Raw genomic sequence first — 20,945 nt, forward strand, 5'->3', positions numbered from 1 at the left:
CTCCCCCACGGATGATGTCTCCCATTACATTGAGGGTGAGTACCTGCCAGTGTGTCCGTGGATACGACGTGTTCCCACTCCACCAGCCGTATTTAAGGCCCATCTGCGTGGGAGGTTTCTTGTTGTTGGAACATCTCGTGTCAAACTTCAGATTTTGGAAATAATAAGAACATTCGCTTGGGACGCTGGGGAATCTTATGCAAATCAACGTGACGTCACAGAGCTGACTCGGTTGAGACTCGAATTTTGAGCGAGGAGAGTGAGCAGCGGGAAAGTAAGCTGGAGGGCGCAGAGGGACGACTAGCTGTGCTCGGGGGTGCGGAAACAGCAGGGTGGGAGAGTTGGGAATAATTTTAAGACGTTACTGGGACAAAATCTGGAGAACACGGCTGGGCGCGGCGGCTCACGCCTGTAATCCCAGCACTCTGGGAGGCCCAGGCGAGTGAATCACGAGGTCAGGAGTTCAAGACCAGCCTGGCCAAGATGGTGAAACGGGGTCTCTACTAAAAATACAAAAAAATTAGCGGGGTGCGGTGGCAGGCGCCTGTAATCCTACTAGTCGGGAAGCTGAGGCACGAGAATCTCTTGAACCCGGGCGGCAGAGGTTGCAGCGAGCGGAGATCACGCCAGTGCACTCCAGCCTGAGCGATGGAGTGAGACTTCGTCCCAAAAGCAAAAAAACAGCGCGAAAGAAAGCAACAGCCAGCAGGAAAGAACCGCGAATTTACCTTGAAGAGTAAAAACAATCGCAACAGCAACTCCCACTTCCAGAAACTAAAACCACTTGACAGGTAAGGGTTACATTTAACACTGAGCTTTACCATGGTCACAAATATCTATCTTTTTAAACACCTCTATTTTCAGTCTCCGTAGAGACTGTCAAAAATTGCCAATGCCGACTATATTGCAAGTCGTCACGGCGGGGTATTGGGAAAAGTTTTCAATTAGCAATAATCGCGCCTCGGATAAACCTCATTGGCTACGATACTGCCACTGCGCAAAGCTATCGAGTGCCGCCCCCTCGTCATCACTCCCAATAAGCCAGTTTCCTATTTCGCAAAGGTGAGTTTAGGGCCTATGGAAAAATCTTCACTTATTGCTTGCTTGAAAATTATGCCATCTTAGGAAGATGTTTCTGAGCTACGTAGGTGGTTTCTGCATATTGTTGCTGATTTCAGTTAACTAGGTTTCTGTGGATATGGAGCAAAGCATTATGGGAGGAACATGCTAATAGACTTAATTCAGAGACTGCTAGGGGCTGTTGAGAGAAAAGGGATCTAAGTCAGGGTTCCGTTCACTTGGCTCCAGATTCAGTGTAACTGACTTCTCCAAAGACGATTATTATTATTATTATTTTGAGACTTTTTAAAAAATTGTGCCAAAGTATACATAAAATTTACCATTTTAACCTTTAAGTGTAAATTCACTGGCATAGAATATATTCACATTGTTGTGCAACCATCACCACTACTTACATCCAGAACTTTATCTTCCATGCCCAAGGGTGGAAACTGAGACTCTGTACCCATTAAACCTTTGCTTCCTGTTCCCTTCTCCTCCAGCCCGTGGCAACCTCTTTTCTACTTTCTATCTCTATTAGTTTGTGAGTACTTTATATATATAAATGGAATCATACAATATTTGCCCTTTGGGGTCAGACCTATTTCATTCAGAATAATGTTTTTAAGGTTAATCCATGTTGTAGTATGTATCAGGAATTCATTAATTTTATGGCTGAATCATATTTCATTGTATGAGATGTTTATCCTTTTTTATTTTGAGATGGAGTTTTTGCTCTTGTTGCCCAGGCTGGAGTGCAGTGGCATGATCTCGGCTCACCGCAACCTCTGCCTCCCGGATTCAAGCGATTCTCCTGCCTCAGTCTCCCAAGTAGCTGGGATTACAGGTGCCCGCCACCACTCTGTATTTTTAGTAGAGACGGGATTTCACCATGTTGGCCAGGTTGGTCTCAAACTCCTGACCTCAGGTGATCTGCCCGCCTCGGCCTCCCAAAGTGCTGGAATTACAGGTGTGAGCCACCGCACCCACCCCATTTATTCTTTTTTTTTTTGAGACGAAGTTTTGCTTTTGTTGCCCAGGCTGGAGCGCAATGGCGAGATCAACCTCTGCCTCCTGGGTTCAAGTGATTCTCCTGCCTCAGCCTCCCGAGGCGCTGGGATTACAGGTGCCTGACACCACGCCCAGCTAATTTTTGTATTTTTGGTAGAGACGGGGTTTCTTTCTTCCTTTCTTTCTTTCTTTTGAGACGGAGTCTGGCTCTGTTGCCCAGGCTGGAGTGCAGTGGCGCGATCTCTGCTCACTGCAAGCTCCGCCTCCCGGGTTCACACCATTCTCCTGCCTCTGCCTCCCAAGTAGCTGGGACTACAGGCGCCCGCCACCAGGCCTGGCTAATTTTTTGTATTTTTAGTAGAGACGGGGTTTCACCGTGTTAGCCAGGATGGTCTCCATCTCCTGACCGCATGATCCGCCTGCCTCGGCCTCCCAAAGTGCTGGGATTACAGGCGTGAGCCACCGCATCCCTCCGAGATGGGGTTTCATCATGTTGGTCAGGCTGGTCTTGAACTCCTGACCTCAGGTGATCCACCCACCTCAGCTTCCCAAAGTGCTGGGATTACAGCCATGAACCACCGTGGCCGGTCCCATTCATTCGTTTTTGAGACAGCTTTTGGCTTTGTCGCCCAGGATGAAATGCAGTGGCGCAATCTCAGCTCACTTCAACCTCTGCTTCCAGGCCTCAAGTGATCCTGCTCCCACTTCAGCTGGCTAATTTGCATATTTTTCGTAAAGACAGGATCTCATCATGTTGCTCAGGCTGGTCTCAAACTCCTGGGCTCAAGCGATCCTCCCATCTTGGCCTCCCAAAGTGCTGGAACTATAGGCATGAGCTGCCACCCAGGCCAACTGTTTATCCAGTTTTTTTTTTTTTTTTTTTTTTTTTGAGACAGAGTCTTGCTCTGTCGCCCAGGCTGGGGTGCAGTGGCCGGATCTCAGCTCACTGCAAGCTCCGCCTCCCGGGTTTAGACCATTCTCCTGCCTCAGCCTCCCGAGTAGCTGGGACTACAGGCGCCCGCCACCTCGCCCGGCTAGTTTTTTGTATTTTTTAGTAGAGACGGGGTTTCACCGTGTTAGCCAGGATGGTCTCGATCTCCTGACCTCGTGATCCGCCCGTCTCGGCCTCCCAAAGTGCTGGGATTACAGGCTTGAGCCACCGCGCCTGGCCCAGTTTTTTTTTTTGAGAGAGAGTCTGGCTCTGTTGCCCAAGCTGGAGTGCAGTGGCTCAGTCTCCGCTCACTGCAACCTCCGCCTCCCGGTTTCAAGCAATTCTGTCTCAGCCTCCTGAGTAACTGAGATTACAGGTGCACGCCACCACGCTTGGCTAATTTTTGTATTTTTAGTAGAGACAGGGTTTCACCATGTTGGCCAGGCTGGTCTCAAGCTCCTGACCTCAAGTGATCCGCCTGCCTCAGCCTCCCAAAGTGCTGAGCCACTGCGCCTGTCCTATCCATTTATTCTTAGATGGACATTGCTGGTTTCCACCTTTTGTCTATGGGAATAATGCTGCTATTGGTGTGCAAATATCAGCTTAAGTTCCTATTTTCCTTTTTTTTTTTTTTTTTGAGACTGAGTTTCACTCTTGTTACCCAGTCTGGACTGCAATGGCGCAATCTCAGCTCACTGCAACCTCTGCCTCCTGGGTTCAAAAGATTCTCCTGCCTCAACCTCCCGAGTAGCTGGGATTACAGGCATGCGCCACCATGCTCGGCTAATTTTATATATATATATATATATATAAATTTTTTTTTTTTTTAAGTAGAGACGGGGTTTCTCCATGTTGGTCAGGCTGGTCTCGAACTCCTGACCTCAGGTGATCTGCCTGCCTCGGACTCCCAAAGTGCTAGGATTACAGGTGTGAGCCACCACACCCGGCCCCTGTTTTCTATTCTTTGGTGCATATACTTAGAAGTAAAATTGCTGGATCATATGTTAATTCAAAAGGGTTTTCTTTGAACACTGTAATTCAAAAAGAGGCTGAAAGAATAAGGATTTATTTCCACAGAAATGTTCACAGTATCTAAAATTTGAAGCAACTTTCACCCTCACTGCCTTTTTTCCTTCAGGATGTAGAAAGCTGTTAGAAACCTACATCTGGGCGGGGCGCGGTGGCTCACGCCTGTAATCCCAGCACTTTGGGAGGCCGAGGCGGGCGGATCACAAGGTCAGGAGATCGAGACCATCCTGGCAAACATGGTGAAACCCCGTCCCTACTAAAAAATACAAAAAAATTAGTCGGGCATGGTTGCGGGCACCTGTGGTCCCAGCTTCTCGGGAGGCTGAGGCAGGAGAATGGCGTGAACCCTGGAGGCAGCGGAGCTTGCAGTGAGCGGAGATCGCGCCACTGCACTCCAGCCTGGGCAACAGAGCAAGACTCCATCTCAAAAAAAAAAAAAAAGAAACCTACATCTCGTCTACGTGTGGTGGCTCACTGCTGTAATCCCAACACTTTGGGAGGCCAAGGTGGGTGGATCACCTGAGGCCAGGAGTTCAAGACCAGCCTGGCAACATGGCGACACCCCTGTAAATACAAAATACAAAATTAACCCAGCTACTAGGGGGGCTGAGGCAGGAGGATCGCTTGAACCTGGGAGGCAGAGGTTGCAGTGAGCTGAGATCATGCCACTGCACTCCAGTCTGAGCAACAGAGAGCGAGACTCCATCTCAAAAAAAAAAAGAAACCTACATCTAAACTTGTTTCCTCACTGAATTATATGCTCTGAAATACATTTATTTGGGTTTTTTTACTCGTTAAGATGCAAATAGTAGTCCCCAAGAAAGTAACATTTCCTCCAACATTTTATTATAAAAAATTTTAAACACAAATGTTCAAAGAATTCCTCAGTGAACATTCATGTACTCATCATCTATATACAAAAATGACATTTTAAAAGGCCTGTTTGATGCTGATGTGTTGTGTGGTTCTTTCTTTCTTTTTTTTTTTGAGACATGTTCTCAGTCGCCTAGGTTGGAGCACACGGGCACAATCATGGCTCAGTGCAGCCTAAACCTCCTGGGCTCAAGCGATCTTCCCACCACAGCCTCCTAGGTAGCTGGGACAACAGGCACACACCACCACGCCCAGCTAATTTTTCTGTATTTTTTGTAGATGTGGGGTTTCACCATGTTGTCCATGCTGGTCTCCAACTCCTGGGCTCAAGTGATCCGCCCGCCTCAGCCTCCCCAAAGGGTGGGATTACAGGCATGAGCCACTGCAGCCAACTACTTATTTAAGTCACAGCCTGGATACTGATTTTCCCAACACCTGCTAGGGTAGGGAAAATCAGTAGAAAAAAAAAAAAAAAGAAAAGAATTTAGATTATTTTACTTTGATCATCCAGTCAAGGATACAGTCATTAATTCTGGGTGGGGTGGAGTTGTGAGAAAAAGACTAGGCCAGGCGCGGTGGCTCACGCCTGTAATCCCAGCACTTTGGGAGGCCAAGGCGGGTGGATCACAAGGTCAGGAGTTCAAGACCAGCCTGGCCAAGATGGTGAAATCTCATCTCTACTAAACATACAAAAAAAAAAAAAAAAATTAGCTGGGCATGATGGTGGGCACCTGTAATCCCAGCTACTCGGGAGGCTGACGTAGGAGAATCGCTTGAACCCAGGAGACAGAGGTTTCAGTGAGCTGAGATTGTGCCACTGCACTCCAGCCTGGGTGACAGACTGGAGTCTCCATCTCAAAAAAAAAAAGAGAAAAAGACTAAAGCCCTAATCCTAATCCCATGAGGGTATCAAAGGAACTTCCCAGCCCTTGAGAATTCTAGAATGCATGGCCCATTACCCTCTCTCAGTAGCTATGAAGTGAAATTGTGTGTTTCACCAGCTGACTTGGATGACAAAAAAAAAAAAAAAAAGAAAGAAAGAAATAGAAACAAATAAAAAAAAAGCATACAAAAAATTAGAAAGAAAGAAGGAAGGAAGGGAGGGAGAAAGGGAGGGAGGGAGAGAAGAAAGGAAGGAAGGAAGGAAGAAAGGAAAGAAGGAATGAAGGAAAGAAAAGAAAGAAAACAAAACAAAACAGACTTGGATGACTTCACCTTCCAGAGATGATTTTCCAGCGCTATGAGAAAAATTGAAAACTCAGCTAACGTTTCCTCAGAGCATGAGATTTTTGGGGGCCTAGAAGCACAATAGAATTCCCGACCAGTCTCTATTAGTGATGGTCATTCCACCTGGAGAACTGAAAAAATGACATAGGTTTGAACTTTTTCATAGTAAAATTGGTGGGTGGGGAAGGAGAATGTCACTGTTTTCACATTTTTTAAAGTTATGATCAAATACTCAGAAAATGTGTGCAGAAAATGTGCTGGATTTTAATTTTTAAATTTTGGGGGGATTATAATTTTTTTGACAACGAAAATTTCAGTCTAGCTTCTGGTTCTTTCAGCAGATGTGGTCAGGTTAACTAATGCAGAAAGGGCTGTCAGTGGCTGGAGTGCAGTCACAGGATCATGGCTCACTGCAGCCTTGAAAAAAAAAAAGGGGGTGGCCGGGCACAGTGACTCATACCTGTAATCCCAGCTATTACGGAGGCTGAGGAAGGAGAATCGCTTGAACCTGGGAGGCAGAGGTTGCAGTGAGCCAAGATGGCGCCATTGCACTCCAGCCTGGGCAACAAGAGTGAAACTCCGTCTCAAAAAAAAAAAAAAAAAAAAAGGAGGGGGGCTGTCAGATGAGTTTCCCCGCCTAGTAGGTCCTACAACTACTGACTTTCGCTGTTGCTGGAGCTACTACTCTCTTTCCACTAAGGAAAAAAAGAATCGGCCAGGCGCAGTAGCTCACTCCCGTAATCACAACACTTTGGAAAGCCTAGAGCCCAGGAGTTTGAGACCAGCCTGGGCAACATGGTGAAAAACCCCGTCTCTACAAAAAAAAATACAAAAATTAGCTGGGCGTGGTGGCCTACCTGTAGTCCCAGCTACTCAGGAGGCTGAGGTGGGAGGATGGTTTGAATCCAAGAGGTTGAGGCTGTAGTGAACAGTGATTGTGCCACTGCACTCCCGCCTAGGTGACAGAGTGAGACCATGTCCCCAGAATAAAAAAATAAGCTTTTAAATAATTAAAGTGGCTCGGTGCAGTGGCTCATGCCCGGCCCTATTATTATTATTATTATTATTTGAGATGGAGTATTGTTCTGTCACCAGGCTGGAAAGCAGTGGTGCAATCTCAGCTCACTGCAACCTCCGCCTCCCGGGTTCCAGTGATTCTCCTGCCTCAGCTTCCCGAGTAGCTGGGATTACAGGCGCCCGCCACCACGCCTGGCTAATTTTTTGTATTTTTAGTAGAGACAGGGTTTCACCATGTTGGGCAGGCTGGTCTCGAACTCCTGACCTCAGGTGATCCACCCTCGTTGGCCTCCCAAAGTGCTGAGATTACAGGTGTGAGCCACCGTGCCCGGCCTGTAATTTATCTTTTAATGAATATAGTGACTCACAAGAGACATGGAAGGCCATGTGCTCTATTCTGTTTTGTTTTCAAAGCATCTTTCTGGAGAGCTGCATGTTGTCACAGAGTCAGAGGCTTCATGAAATGATGCTGGCAAGTCAAAATAAGCGGGCCCGGCATGGTGGCTCGCACCTGTAATCCCAGTGCTTTGGGACGCCAAGGCGAGAGCTTTCCTTGCGTTCAGGAGTTTGAGACCAGCCTGAGCAACATAGTGAGACCCCGTCTCAACAAAAATAAAAACTAACAAAATTTAGCTGGGCGGGGTGGTGGATGCCTGTGATCTCAGCTACTTGAGAGGCTGAGGTCGGAGGATCCCTTGGGCCTGGGAAGTAGAAACTGCAGTGAGCTGTGGTGTCACAACTGCACTCCAGCCTGGGTGACAGAACGAGATCCTGTCTCAAAAAAAAAAAAAGCAGAAATGAGCAAACATGGCTTCTTACGTTTGTCTCACATCCCAAACTAGTAAATGGTCATTTTACCGATATTACCTCCAAAGATACAACGATAGAACCAAAAACCTAGAAACTCTTTCTCAAGCTTCCATATTACTTCTCTGCACTTCAGTTCATCTTTACTTATTATTATTATTATTATTATTATTATTATTTTTTGAGACGGAGTCTAGCTCTGTCGCCCAGACTGGAGTGCAGTGGCGTGATCTCGGCTCACTGCAAGCTCCGCCTCCCGGGTTCACGCCATTCTCCTGCCTCAGCCTCCAGAGTAGCTAGGACTACAGGCGCCCGCCACCACGCCCGGCTAATTTCTTTTTGTATTTTTAGTAGAGACGGGGTTTCACCGTGTTAGCCAGGATGGTCTCGATCTCCTGACCTCGTGATCCGCCCGCCTCGGCCTCCCAAAGTGCTGGGATTACAGGCTTGAGCCACCGCGCCCGGCCATCTTTACTTATTATTATTATTTTTTAAAGAGATGGGATCTCACTTTGTCATCCAGGCTGAAGTGCAGTGGCACAATTATGGCTCACTGCAGCCTCGATCTCCTGGGCTCCAAGTGATCCTCCCACCTGAGCCTCCTGAGTAGCTGGGACTACAGGCACATACCACCACACCCGGCTAATTTTGTTTATTTTTGTAGTGATTGGGTCTCACTATGTTGCCCAGGCTGGTCTCAAACTTTTGAGCTCAAGTGATCCTCCTGCCTTGGCCTTCCAAAGTGTTGGGATTACAGGTGGGAACCGCTGCGCTCAGCCCAATTCATCTTAAAATGGGGGAAGGGAGTCCTTAGGTGGTCTTCAAGGTCCCTGCTAGCTGCCCACCTTTATGTCCACAGACACTTATAAATGTATTGATTTAGGTCATGCTGTAGAGCAGCAATTCTGGTTGTCTACACATTAGGAATAATTAGGAAATTTGTAGATCACAATCACTGGGAGTGAGACACAGGCATTGCGTTGATTAACTTAACAAAAAAACAAGATGATAAATAGAATTGGAGAAGCCAAGCAGGTTAAGTACATTAGTCCAAGTATAATATATTTGGCTTCATATTAACTGTAAAAACAACACTTTTGGCCAGGCGCGGTGGCTCACGCCTGTAATCCCAGCACTTTGGGAAGCTAGGGCGGGCAGATCATGAGGTCAGGAGATCAAGACCATCCTGGCTAACACGGTGAAACCTTGTCTCTACTAAAAATAAAAAAATTAGCAAGGCGTAGTGGCACGGGCCTATAATCCCTGCTACTCAGGAGACTGAGGCAGGAGAATCGCCTGAACCCGGGAGGTGGAGATTGCAGTGAGCTGAGATGGCACCATTGCACTCCAGCCTGGGTGACAGAGGGAGACTGTCTCAAAAACAAAAAAAACAGGCCGGACGCGGTGGCTCAAGCCTGTAATCCCAGCACTTTGGGAGGCTGAGACGGGCGGATCATGAGGTCAGGAGATCGAGACCATCCTGGCTAACAAGGTGAAACCCCATCTCTACTAAAAGTACAAAAAATTAGCCGGGCGTGGTGGCAGGCGCCTGTAGTCCCAGCTACTCGGGAGGCTGAGGCAGGAGAATGGCGTGAACCCGGGAGCTGGAGCTTGCAGTGAGCTGAGATCGCGCCACTGCACTCCAGCCTGGGCCACAGAGCCAGACTCGGTCTCAAAAAACAAACAAACAAAAAAACAAACTATCACTTTTTTAGATATGTATAAATGCATTTCTTTGCAAGTTCAAGGTAAGAACTTGATTCTGTCGCTGTGAATGAAAAGGATTACAAACTCTGATGTTTAGAATTAGTCAAATCTAGGCCAGGCGCAGTGGCTCAGGCCTGTAATCCCAGCACTTTGGGAGGCCGAGGCTGGCCGATCACCTGAGGTTGGGAGTTCGAGACCAGCCTGGATCACTTGAGCTCAGGAGTTGGAGACCAGCCTGGCCAACATTGTGAAACTCTGTCTCTACTAAAAATACAAAAACTTTTTATTTTTTATTTTTTTTGAGACAGAGTCTCGCTCTGTCGCCCAGGCTGGAGTGCAGTGGCCGGATCTCAGCTCACTGCAAGCTCCGCCTCCTGGGTTCACGCCATTCTCCTGCCTCAGCCTCCCGAGTAGCTGGGACTCCAGGCGCCCGCCACCTCGCCCGGCTAGTTTTTTGTATTTTTTTTAGTAGAGACGGGGTTTCACCGTGTTAGCCAGGATGGTCTCGATCTCCTGACCTCGTGATCCGCCCGTCTCGGCCTCCCAAAGCGCTGGGATTACAGGCTTGAGCCACCGCGCCCGGCCTCAAAAACTTTTTAAAAAGTCAAATCTAGATTCATGATTAATGATGTGCTTATTTCACATTGCATGTTTGTATCAAAACATCCCATGTAGGTAAAGCATAGATAGGCACAGAGAAAAGAAAAGAAGACAAAAAATAAGAGAAAAGATGGCCAGGCGCGGTGGCTCACGCCTATAATCCCAGCACTTTGGGAGATCAAGGCGTGCGGATCACCTGAGGTTAGGAGTTCAAGACCAGCCTGGCCAACATGGCGAAACCCCCGTCTGTACTAAAACTACAAAAATAGGCCGGGCGCGTGGCTCACGCCTGTAATCCCATCACTTTGGGAGCCCGAGGTGGGCAGATCACGAGGTCAGGAGATTGAGACCATCCTGGCTAACATGGTGAAACCCTGTCTCCACTAAAAATACAAAAAGAAATTAGCCGGGCGTGGTGGCGGGCGCCTGTAGTCCCAGCTACTGGGGAGGCTGAGGCAGGAGAATGGCGTGAACCCGGGAGGCGGAGCTTGCAATGAGCAGAGATCTCGCCACTGCACTCCAGCCTGGGCGACAGAGCGAGACTCTGACTCAATAAATAAATAAATAAATAAATAAATAAATAAATAAATAAATAAATAATAATAATCCCAGCTACTCTGGAGGCTGAGGCAGGAGAATCGGTTGAACCTGGCAGGGGGAGGTTGCAGTGAGCCGAGATCGTGCCATTGCCCTCCAGCCTGGAGTTTTTTCAAAAGAAAAACTCCGTCTTAAAAGAAAAGAAAAAAGAAAACACACACAAAAAACTTATGTACACCATAAATATATACACCTACTAAGTGCCCACAAAAATTGAAAACAATCCATGATTAAAAAGCTTTTATATTAACAGAGGACCTCTGACCAGAAAAAGCCGACAGGGGGCGATCCTGGATGATTTGGGGCCGTCAATTGCGAGACGCGGAAGATTATGGGACTTGTAGTTTTTCTCTGATAATTTAATCTTTCTGGACTACATGTCCCAAAATGCAAATGTAATCAGACAGCCCCACTGTGGGGTATGAAGTGTCCGCAGAGCTGTGAGAGGTAAGTGTGTTCTGTGCGTGCTGCGGGTTTCTAGAAGTTGTGGATTTCTTGTGAGGGATTCTATTTCTCCTCTTTGCCCTTGGTGGGACCTGGAAGAGAGCAGTTGTTCCGCTGATGCACGTTTTCAGCTGGGGTTTCCCTGGCCCTTTGGTCTCGGGAAACCGGAATGTGTGTTTGTTTAGCTGTTCACGTGTTGCTGTGGAATGTCAAGGAGAAAGCGGGGTCCTGATCTCAGATCTGGAAAGCCAAGCATAAAATAATGTTTACATACGGGTTGCATGTCACTAGAGGATTTATGCATTATATCAAATAATATGTCAAAGGGTTTTTTTTGAGACGGAGTCTCGCTTCTTCGCCCAGGCTGGAGTGCAATGGCGCGACCTTGGCTCACTGCAACCTCCCACTCCCGGGTTCAAGCAATTCTGTCTCAGCCTCCCCAGTAGCTGGGATTACGGGCACGTGCCACCACTCCCGGCTAAATTTTTTTGTAGGTTTAGTAGAGACGGGGTTTCACCATGTTGGCCAGGCATGTCTGGAACTCCTGATCTCAAGTGATCTGCCTACCTCAGCCTCCCAAAGTGCTGGGATTTCAGACGTGAGCCACAGCACCTGGCCCTATATAGTTACAGCTAGAAAAGCTGACAGGCAGGGGTCTTGTCTCTCTGATGTATCCAAGTAGCAGAGCTTGCAGTGGAAGGTAAACTAAAATAAGGGGGAAATGAAAAAATAAAAGGAGTGTGTATGTGTGCTTAATTACATGAACAAAATCAAACAAAACCTGACTTATTAGGGCCAGGCTTGGAGGCTCACACCTGTAATCCCAGCACGTTGGGAGGCCGAGGCGGGCAGATCACTAGAGCTCAGGAGTTCGAGAGCAGCCTGGCCAACATGGTGAAACCCCGTCTCTACTAAAAATACAATAATTAGCTGGGCATGGTGGCGCTCACCTATAGTCCCGGCTATTCTGGAGTCTGAGGCAGGAGAATCACTTGAACCCGGGAGGCAGAGGTTACAGTGAGCCAAGATCATGCCACTGCACTCCAGCCTGGGTGACAGAGTGAGATGCTGGCTCAAAAAAGAATGAATGGGGCCAGGTGCGGTGGCTCACGGCTGTAATCCCAACACTTTGGGAGGCCGAGGCAGGCAGATCACCTGAGGTCAGGAGTTTGAGACCAGCCTGGCCAACATGGTGAAACTCTGTCTCTAGTAAAATACTAAAAAATTAGCTGGGTGTGGTCGCACACCCCTGTAATCCCGCTATTTGGGAGGCTGAGGCAGGAGAATCACTTGAACCTAGGAGGCGGAGGTTGCAGTGAGATGAGATTGCGCCACTGTACTCTAGCCGGGACAACGGAGGGAGGCTCTGTCTCAAAAAACAAAACAAACAAAGAAACAAAAAATGAGAAAAAAACACCCCACTTTCTCACATGAGGTTTCTTTTTCTCTAGAATGAAGATGAGCTTTGGGTTGACTTTCAAGTCAGCAAAAGGCCGTTGGATCGCAAACCCCAGCTGGCAGTGCTCGAAAGCTTCCATTGGGTTATTTGTGCCAGCAAGTCCTCCTTTGGACCCTGAGAAGGTCAAAGAGTTACAGCGCTTCATCACACTTTCCAAGAGACTCCTCGTAATGACTGGGGCAGGAATCTCCACCGAGTCGGGGATACCAGACTACAGGTCAGAAAAGGTGGGGCTTTATGCCCGCACTGACCGCAGGCCCATCCAGCATGGCGATTTTGTCCGGAGCGCCCCAATCCGCCAGCGGTACTGGGCAAGAAACTTTGTGGGCTGGCCTCAATTCTCCTCCCACCAGCCGAACCCTGCACACTGGGCTTTGAGTACCTGGGAGAAACTCGGAAAGCTGTACTGGTTGGTGACCCAAAATGTGGATGCCTTGCACACCAAGGCAGGGAGTCGGCGCCTGACAGAGCTCCACGGATGCATGCACAGGTGCAGGAGGTGTACATGGTTTGAACGCAAACCCCTGTGTTGTTTTGGGAGAGTAGGAACCTTGGCTGTCTTGATCACCACAGTCTTAGACCTTGAGAAAAGGATTTCAGAACAAGTTGTTTACTTTGGAGTTGATTCCAGTAAATTCATTGACGGAGTGAGGATGTAAAACAGAAAAGAGAGGAAAGCCAGGAAAGGGTGTGTTAATGAGTGGGTTACTGCTTTGGGCACTGGGGTTCAGTCCTGTGAGGAACCCTCCAACTGTCTAGGACATGTCGGAGGATTGCTCAATGAAACTTGAGGGCTGGGGCTGGGCACAGTGGCTCATGCCTGTAATCCCAGCACTTTGGGAGAATGAGGCGGGCAGATCATGTGAGCTCAGCAGTTCAAGACCAGCCTGGCCAACATGGTGAAACCCCATTTCTACTAAAAATACAAAAATTAGGTGGTTGTGGTGGCACATGCCTGTAATCCCAGCTACTTGGGAGGCTGAGGCAGGAAAATCTCTTGGGAGGCAGAGGTTGCTGCAGTGAGCCAAGATTGCACCACTGCAATCCAGCCTGGGCAACAGAGCAAGACTCCATCTCAAAAAAAAAGAAAACAAAAGTTGAGGATGGTGCACAATGGCTTATGCCTGTAATCCTAGCACTTTGGAAGGCTGAGACAGGAAGACTGCTTGAGGCCAACAGTTCAGGACCAACCTGGCCAACACAGTGAGACTCTGTCTCTATATAAATAAAGTAAATTATATATATATATACACACACACACACACACACACACACACATATATATATACACATATGTTTTTTTTAAAAGAAAGTTGAGGCCTGTTGTGGTGGCTCACGCCTGTAATCCCAGCACTTTGGGATGTCAGGAGTTCAAGATCAACCTGGTCAACATGGTGAAACCCCGTCTCTACTAAAAATACAGAAATTTGTTGGACGTAGTGGCACGCACCTGTAATTCCAGCTACTCAGGAGGCTGAGGCAGGAGAACTGCTTGAACCTGAGAGGTGGAGGTTCCAGTGAGCTGAGATCATGAGCTGAGATCATGCCACTACATGCCAGCCTAGGCGACAGAGCAAAACTCCGTCTCAAAAAAAAAAAAGTTAAGCAAGCTAGGGTGATTTTTTTTTTCTTTTTTCTTTTCTTTTCTTTTGTGTTTGTGTGTGCACGTGTATGTGTGTGTGACAGGCTCTCACTCTGTCACACAGACTGGAGTGCAGTGGTGTGATTATAGCTCACTATAGCCTCAATCTCCTGGGCTCAAGTGATCCTTTCACCCCAGCCTCCTAAGTAGCTGGGACTACAGACAAACGCCACCATGCCCAGCTAATTTTTAATTTAATTTTTGTTTTTTTGTAGAGATGAAGCCTTACTATGTTGCCCAGGCTGGTCTCAAACTCCTGGGCTCACATGATCCTCCTGCCTTGGCATCTCAAAGTGCTGGGATTACAAGTGTGAGCCACTGTGCTTGGCCCTGAAGCTAGGGATTTATTCACCATCTTTCATCCCTCATGGGTCCAGGATCACTCTAGGGAAATTAATTCCCTAACATTTTGACTCTGCTCCTCCCAAGGAGGCTTCCATGGGCAGAGAACATCTGAAGCAAGAGAGACACAGGAAACTGCTTGTAAGAAAACTGTGTGCACCAGGGTGCTGTGGTTCATATCTGTCATCCCAGCAACTCAAGAGGCTGAGGCAGGAGGATTGCTTGAGGTTAGGAGATCAAGACCAGCCTGGGTAACACAGCCAGACTCCGTCTCTACAAAAAAAAAATTTAAGAAAGGAAATTGGCCAGGTGCGGTGGCTCACGCCTGCAATCTCAGCACTTTGTGAGGCTGAGTCGGACAGATCACTTGAGGTCGGGAGTTCGAGACCAGCCTGACCTACATGGAGAAACCCCGTCTCTACTAAAAATACGAAATTAGCCGGGCGTGGTGGTGCATGCCTGTAATCCCAGCTACTCGGGAGGCTGAGGCAGGAGAATTGCTTGAACCCAGTAGGTGGAGGTTGTGGTGAGCCAAGATTGTGCCATTGCACTCCAGCCTGCAGCCTGGGCAACAAGAGCGAAACTCCATCAAAAAAAAAAAAAAAGAGAGAGAGAAAGGAAACTGGGATGGGTGCGGTGGCTCATGCCTGTAATCTCAGCACTTTGGGAGGCAGAAAGGCAGGCAAATCACTTGAGGTCAGGAGTTTGAGACCATCCTGGCTGACACGGTGAAACCCCATCTCTACTAAAAATACAAATAATTTGCTTACCTCTATCTTAGCCTGTTTTTTGTTGTTGTTGGTTTTTTGTTTTGTTTTGTTTTTGAGATGCAGTCTCACTCTGTCACCCAGGCTGGAGTGTGCAGCAGCCCGATCTTGGCTCACTGTAACCTCTGCCTCCTGGATTCAAGTAATTCTCCTGTCTCAGCCTCCCGAGTAGCTGGGATTACAGGTGCGCGCCACTACACCCGGCTAATTTTTTTGTATTTTTGTAAAGACGGGGTTTCACCATGTTGGCCAAGCGGGTCTCAAACTCCTGATTTCAAGTGATCCACCCACCTTGACCTCCCAAAGTGCTGGGATTATGGGTGTGAGCCACCGCACCCGGCCTGGCCTTTTTTTCTTATTTAGACAGGGTCTGGCTCATACACCCAGGCTATAGTGCAATGGTGCCATTATAGCTCCCTGTAACCTAGAACTCCTAGGTAATTAGAACTCCAGCTAATTAAAAAAAATATTTTTTGGCCAGGCATGGTGGTTCACATCTGTAGTCTCAGCACTTTGGGAGGCTGAGGTGGGTAGATCACAAAAATTAGCTGGGCCTGGTGGCAGGCGCCTGTAATCCCACCTGCTCGGGAGGCTGAGGCAGGAGAATCGCTTTAGCCCAGAAGGCGGAGGTTGCAGTGAGCTGAGATCGCACCATTGCACTCCAGCCTGAGCGACAGAGCAAGACCCCGTCCCAAAAAACAAAAAGACAAGCAAAAAAAATTTTTTTTTGTAGAGACAGGGTCTTGCTGTCTACCCAGACTGGTCTGGAACTCCTTGGCTCAAGTGATTCTCTCTCTTTACTCTCCCAAAGTGCTGGGATTATAAGGTGTGAGCCACCATATCTGGCCACAGGGGGCCTTTTAAGAGAAGAAAATCAACATAATCTGATGGCTGACTAGAACTAAAAGGAGAAAAATGAGGCTGGATGTGGTGGCTCACACCTGTAGTCCCAGCACTTTGGAAGGCTAAGGCAGGAGGATTGCTTGAGCCTAGGAGTTCGAGGCTGCAGTGAGCTATAATCATGCCATTGCACTCCAGGTAAGAGCTACCACGCCTGGCCAAGACCCTGTCACTTAAAAAAATAAAAAAATAGGCTGAGCGTCGTGGCTCATGCCTGTAATCCCAGCACTTTGGGAGGCCGAGGCGGGTGGATCACCTGAGGTCAGAAGTTTGAGACCAGCCTCAACATGGAGAAACCCTATCTCTACTAAAAATACAAAATTAGCCGGACGTGGTGGCACATGCTTGTAATCCCAGCAACTTGGGAGGCTGAGGCAGGAGAATTGCCTGAACCTGGGAGGCGGAGGTTGTGGTGAGCCCAGATCGTGCCATTGCACTCTGGCCTGGGCAACAAGAGCAAAACTCTGTTTCAAATAAATAAATAAATAAATACAATAAATAAATACAATAAATAATAAAAATAAAAAAATAAAAACAGACACAAAATGCTCCCCCACACTGGCTCAAGCTCTGGTGATTACAGAGGTGAAAAGGAGGGCCGGGTGTGGTGGTTCACACCTGTAATCCCAGCACTTTGGGAGGCTGAGGTGGGTGGATCACCTGAGGTCGGAAGTTTGAGACCAGCCTGACCAACATGGAGAAACCCCATCTCTACTAAAAATACTAAAAAAATTAGTTGGGTGTTGTGGCGCATGCCTGTAATCCCAGCTACTCAGGAGGCTGAGGCAGGAGAATCACTTGAGCCCATGAGGAGGAGGTTGCAGCGAGCCAAGATTGTGCCACTGCACTCCAGCCTGGGCAATAAGAGTGAAACTCCCTCTCAAAAAAAAAAAAAAAAAAAAAAAAAAAAGAGGTGAGAAGGGAACGAACCAGGAGATACTGTGTCCTGGAAACCAAGGAGGAGAAGCATTTTAGAGAGGATGGTGATAGACAGTGGCAAATGCGGCAGATGAGCAAGGGAAAGGATAGAGGGAAAAACGCAGGTTTGGGCACTAAGGAAACCAGCAGGCAAAGCATTTGCAGTCATGTTAAGCATAAAAGTGAGCTATAGCAGAAGGTTAGGAAGGAGTGTACAGGAAGGAAACAGACGGGCTGGGCGCAGTGTTTCACACCTGTAATCCCAGCACTTTGGGAGGCCAAAGTGGGAGGATCACTTGAGGCCAGGAGGTTGAGGCTGCAGTGAGCTGAGATCATGCCACTGCATTCCAGCCTGGGCAACAGCCAGACCCTGTCTCCAAAAAGTATGGCTAAAATGGGGTGGGGATTGTGTGTTAGGGAAAGAAGGCAGCAATGGAAGGGCTGAAAATGGTTGGGGACGAAACATCTCTGACAGCTTTGTCCCTCCCAAGGACATACTGTTCAGTCAGCGTCTTCCTTGGTTCCAGGGTCCTGTGCTTGGATTGTGGGGAACAGACTCCCCGGGGGGTGCTGCAAGAGCGCTTCCAAGTCCTGAACCCCACCTGGAGTGCTGAGGCCTATGGTCTGGCTCCTGATGGTGACGTCTTTCTCTCAGAGGAGCAAGTCCGGAGCTTTCAGGTCCCATCCTGCGTTCAATGTGGAGGCCATCTGAAACCAGATGTCGTTTTCTTCGGGGACACAGTGAACCGTGACAAGGTTGATTTTGTGCACAAGCGTGTAAAAGAAGCCGACTCCCTCTTGGTGGTGGGATCATCCTTGCAGGTATCTGACTTGGCCAGAGTGGTAACTGCCCCCTGTGCGGGATTGGGAGTCCTGGAGAGACCCCCTGTTTGGTTTAACTTTTTCTAGAGCTAGAGAACCTAGACATTCTTATGTGTGTCTTTTACCCATACAGGTATACTCCAGTTACAGGTTTATCCTCACTGCCCGGGAGAAGAAGCTGCCGATTGCAATACTGAACATTGGGCCCACACGGTCAGATGACTTGGCGTGTCTGAAACTGAATTCTCGTTGTGGAGAGTTGCTGCCTTTGATAGACCCACGCTAACCACAGCCTGATGTTCCAGAACCTGGAACAGGGACTCTCACTTGAGTCTTGCTGCTAAAGGTAATTGCCTTCTCAGATAACAGATTCCAGTTCCCATTCGACAGAGTAGGGTGCACTGACAAAGTATAGAAGGTTCTAGGTATCTTAATGTGTGGATATTCTTAATTAAAACTCATTTTTTTAAAATAAATTTGTTCAGCTTTATATGAAACGCTTCATGAATTTGTATGTCATCCTTGCATGGGGGTCATGCTAACCTTCTCTGTATCATTCTAATTTTAGTATATGTGCTGCTGAAGAGAGCACTAACACTAATTTTTTTTTTTTTTTTTTTCGAGACAGGGTCTGACTCTATCACCCAGGCTGAAGTGCAATGGCCTGACTCCCTCTTGGTGGTGGGATCATCCTTGCAGGTATCTGACTTGGCCAGAGTGGTAACTGCCCCCTCAGCTCACTGCAACTTCTGCCTCCCAGGTTCAAGCCATCCTCCCACCTCTGCCTCCCAAGTAGCTAGGACTACAGGCATGCACCACCATGCCCAACTAATTTTTTGTATTTTTTGTACAGACAGGGTCTCACTTTGTCACCCAAGCTGGTCTCGAAGTCCTGAGCTCAAGCCATCCACCCGCCTCAGCCACCCAAAGTGCTGAGATTATAGGCATGAGCTACCACACCCGGCCAAAACTTTTTTTTTTTTTGAGACAGAGTCTCGCTCTGTTGCCCAGGCTGGAGTGCAGTGTTGCAATCTCAGCTCATTGCAGCCTCCGCCTCCCGGGTTCAAGTGATTCTCCTGCCTCAGCCTCCCAAGTAACTGAGATTACAGGCATGTACCACACCACACCTGGCTAATTTTTTATAGTTTTGGTAGAGATGTGGTTTTACCATATTGGCCAAGCTGGTCTCAAACTCCTGACCTCAAGTGATCTGCCTGCCTTGGCCTCCCAAAGTGCTGGGATTACAGGCATGAACCACCATGCCCAGGCGTTTTTTTTGTTTGTTTGTTTGTTTTTTGAGATGGAGTCTCATTGTGTAGCCCAGACTAGAGTGCAGTGGCATGATCTTGGCTCACTGCAACCTCTGCCTCCCGGGTTCAAGCAATTCTCCTGTCTCAGCCTCCCGAGTAGCTGGGACTACAGGCGCCCACCACCATACCCAGCTAATTTTTGTATTTTCAGTAGAGATGGGGTTTCACCATGGTGGCCAGGCTGGTTTCAAACTCCTGACCTCAAGTGATCCACCTGCCTCAGCCTCCCAAAGTACTGGGATAACAGGCATGAGCTACCGAGCCCGGCCCCAAAGCTAATTTTTTTTTTTTTTTTTTGAGACGGAGTCTTGCGCTGTGGCCCAGGCTGGAGGGCAGTGGTGCGATCTCGGCTCACTGCAATCTCTGCCTCCTAGGTTCACGCCATTCTCCTGCCTCAGCCTCCCGAGTAGCTGGGACTACAGGCACCTGCCACCATGCCCGGCTTATTTTTGTATTTTTATTTTTTATTTTTTTATTTTTATTTATTTATTTTTTGAGACGGAGTCTCGCTCTGTCACCCAGGCTGGAGTGCGGTGGCTGGATCTCAGCTCACTGCAAGCTCCGCCTCCCGGGTTCACGCCTTTCTCCTGCCTCAGCCTCCCGAGTAGCTGGGACTATAGGCGCCCGCCACCTCGCCCGGCTAGTTTTTTGTATTTTTTAGTAGAGACGGGGTTTCACCGTGTTAGCCAGGATGTTTGTATTTTTAGTAGAGACGGGGTTTCACTGTGTTAGCCAGGATGGTCTCGATCTCCTGACCTCGTGATCCGCCCGCCTCGGCCTCCCAAAGTGCTAGGATTACAAGCGTGAGCCACCACGCCCGGCAAAAGCTAATTTTTTAATGTACATTAAGGTGTAGTGTTTGAAATATTACAGTTTTCAAATTCTAGACATGTAGCTCTTTTTTTTTTTTTTTTTTTTTTTTGAGACAGAGTCTCGCTCTGTCGCCCAGGCTGGAGTGCAGTGGCACAATCTCGGCTCACTGCAAGCTCCACCTCCCGGGTTCCCGCCATTCTCCTGCCTCAGCCTCCCGAGTAGCTGGGACTACAGGCACCCGCCGCCACGCCCGGCTAATTTTTTGCATTTTTAGTAGAGACGGGGTTTCACCATGTTAGCCAGGATGGTCTCGATCTCCCGACCTCGTGATCCGCCCGCCTTCAGCCTCCCAAAGTGCTGGGATTACAGGCGTGAGCCACTGCGCCTGGCCCTACACATGTAGCTCTTTAAGACACTAAATGTTCCAGAATCTGCCATTGCTTTTTCCCTTTTAAAAATAATTTTGAAATAATAATTTATACAACATAAAGTATACTCTTTAAAAATGTACAATTGACTTGTTTTTTGGTGCGCTCACAAAGGTGTGCTTTGATCACTACTATCTAATTTTTTTTTTTTTTTTTTTTTTTTTTTTTTTTTTTTTTTTTTTTTTTTTTTTTTTTTTTTTTTTTTTGAGACGGAGTCTCACTCTGTCCCCGCTGGAGTGCAG

General features: G+C 47.9%; 2 protein-coding genes and 2 non-coding genes across 37 annotated transcripts in view; 2 read left to right on the forward strand and 2 right to left on the reverse strand.

Annotated features, from left to right (window-relative positions):
- BICDL1 (BICD family like cargo adaptor 1) overlaps positions 1 to 20,945 on the forward strand; it is a 718,679-nt gene that overhangs the window by 558,657 nt on the left and 139,077 nt on the right. Inside the window, exon 1 of one of the 32 annotated variants that reach the window (XM_050747955.1) lies at positions 18,682 to 18,685. The exons of the other annotated variants lie outside the window; for them this stretch is intronic. The gene's annotated coding sequence lies outside the window, so the exon portion shown is untranslated. Of the gene's footprint in view, positions 1 to 18,681; positions 18,686 to 20,945 lie in introns of those variants that run through there. 32 annotated transcript variants of the gene reach the window in all.
- SIRT4 (sirtuin 4) lies at positions 270 to 18,821 on the forward strand. 3 transcript variants are annotated; one of them, XR_007717647.1, is made up of 5 exons: positions 10,875 to 11,305; positions 12,754 to 13,251; positions 17,858 to 18,152; positions 18,286 to 18,498; positions 18,781 to 18,821. XR_007717647.1 is itself a non-coding variant. In XM_050748110.1 (4 exons), the coding sequence occupies exons 2-4, from the start codon at positions 12,755 to 12,757 to the stop codon at positions 18,436 to 18,438; spliced, it is 945 nt and encodes a 314-aa protein (XP_050604067.1). In that variant the 5' UTR covers positions 270 to 791; position 12,754; the 3' UTR covers positions 18,439 to 18,636. The 3 variants fall into 3 exon arrangements, 2 of the variants coding, with proteins under 2 accessions (XP_050604067.1, XP_050604066.1); XM_050748110.1 differs by lacking the exons at positions 10,875 to 11,305; positions 18,781 to 18,821 and adding an exon at positions 270 to 791 and having other exon boundaries at positions 18,286 to 18,636; XM_050748109.1 differs by lacking the exon at positions 18,781 to 18,821 and having other exon boundaries at positions 18,286 to 18,636.
- LOC126931949 (U4 spliceosomal RNA) lies at positions 865 to 1,005 on the reverse strand. The gene has a single exon (XR_007718046.1). It is a non-coding gene; the product is annotated as a U4 spliceosomal RNA (small nuclear RNA).
- LOC126931835 (U6 spliceosomal RNA) lies at positions 18,638 to 18,744 on the reverse strand. Its single transcript, XR_007717949.1, has one exon. It is a non-coding gene; the product is annotated as a U6 spliceosomal RNA (small nuclear RNA).

Source organism: Macaca thibetana, chromosome 11 (assembly GCF_024542745.1).
Source record: "Macaca thibetana thibetana isolate TM-01 chromosome 11, ASM2454274v1, whole genome shotgun sequence".
Classification (NCBI taxonomy): domain Eukaryota; kingdom Metazoa; phylum Chordata; class Mammalia; order Primates; family Cercopithecidae; genus Macaca; species Macaca thibetana.

What these genes read in the sequence shown, in the direction of transcription:
- SIRT4 (XM_050748109.1), top strand. Translation starts at nt 11,280, where the DNA reads ATGAAGTGTCCGCAGAGCTGTGAGAG. An exon ending in CTCCACGGATGCATGCACAG is followed by an intron (nt 13,252 to 17,857) that starts GTGCAGGAGGTG and finishes CCTTGGTTCCAG; the next exon opens with GGTCCTGTGCTTGGATTGTG. An exon ending in TGGTGGGATCATCCTTGCAG is followed by an intron (nt 18,153 to 18,285) that starts GTATCTGACTTG and finishes TTACCCATACAG; the next exon opens with GTATACTCCAGTTACAGGTT.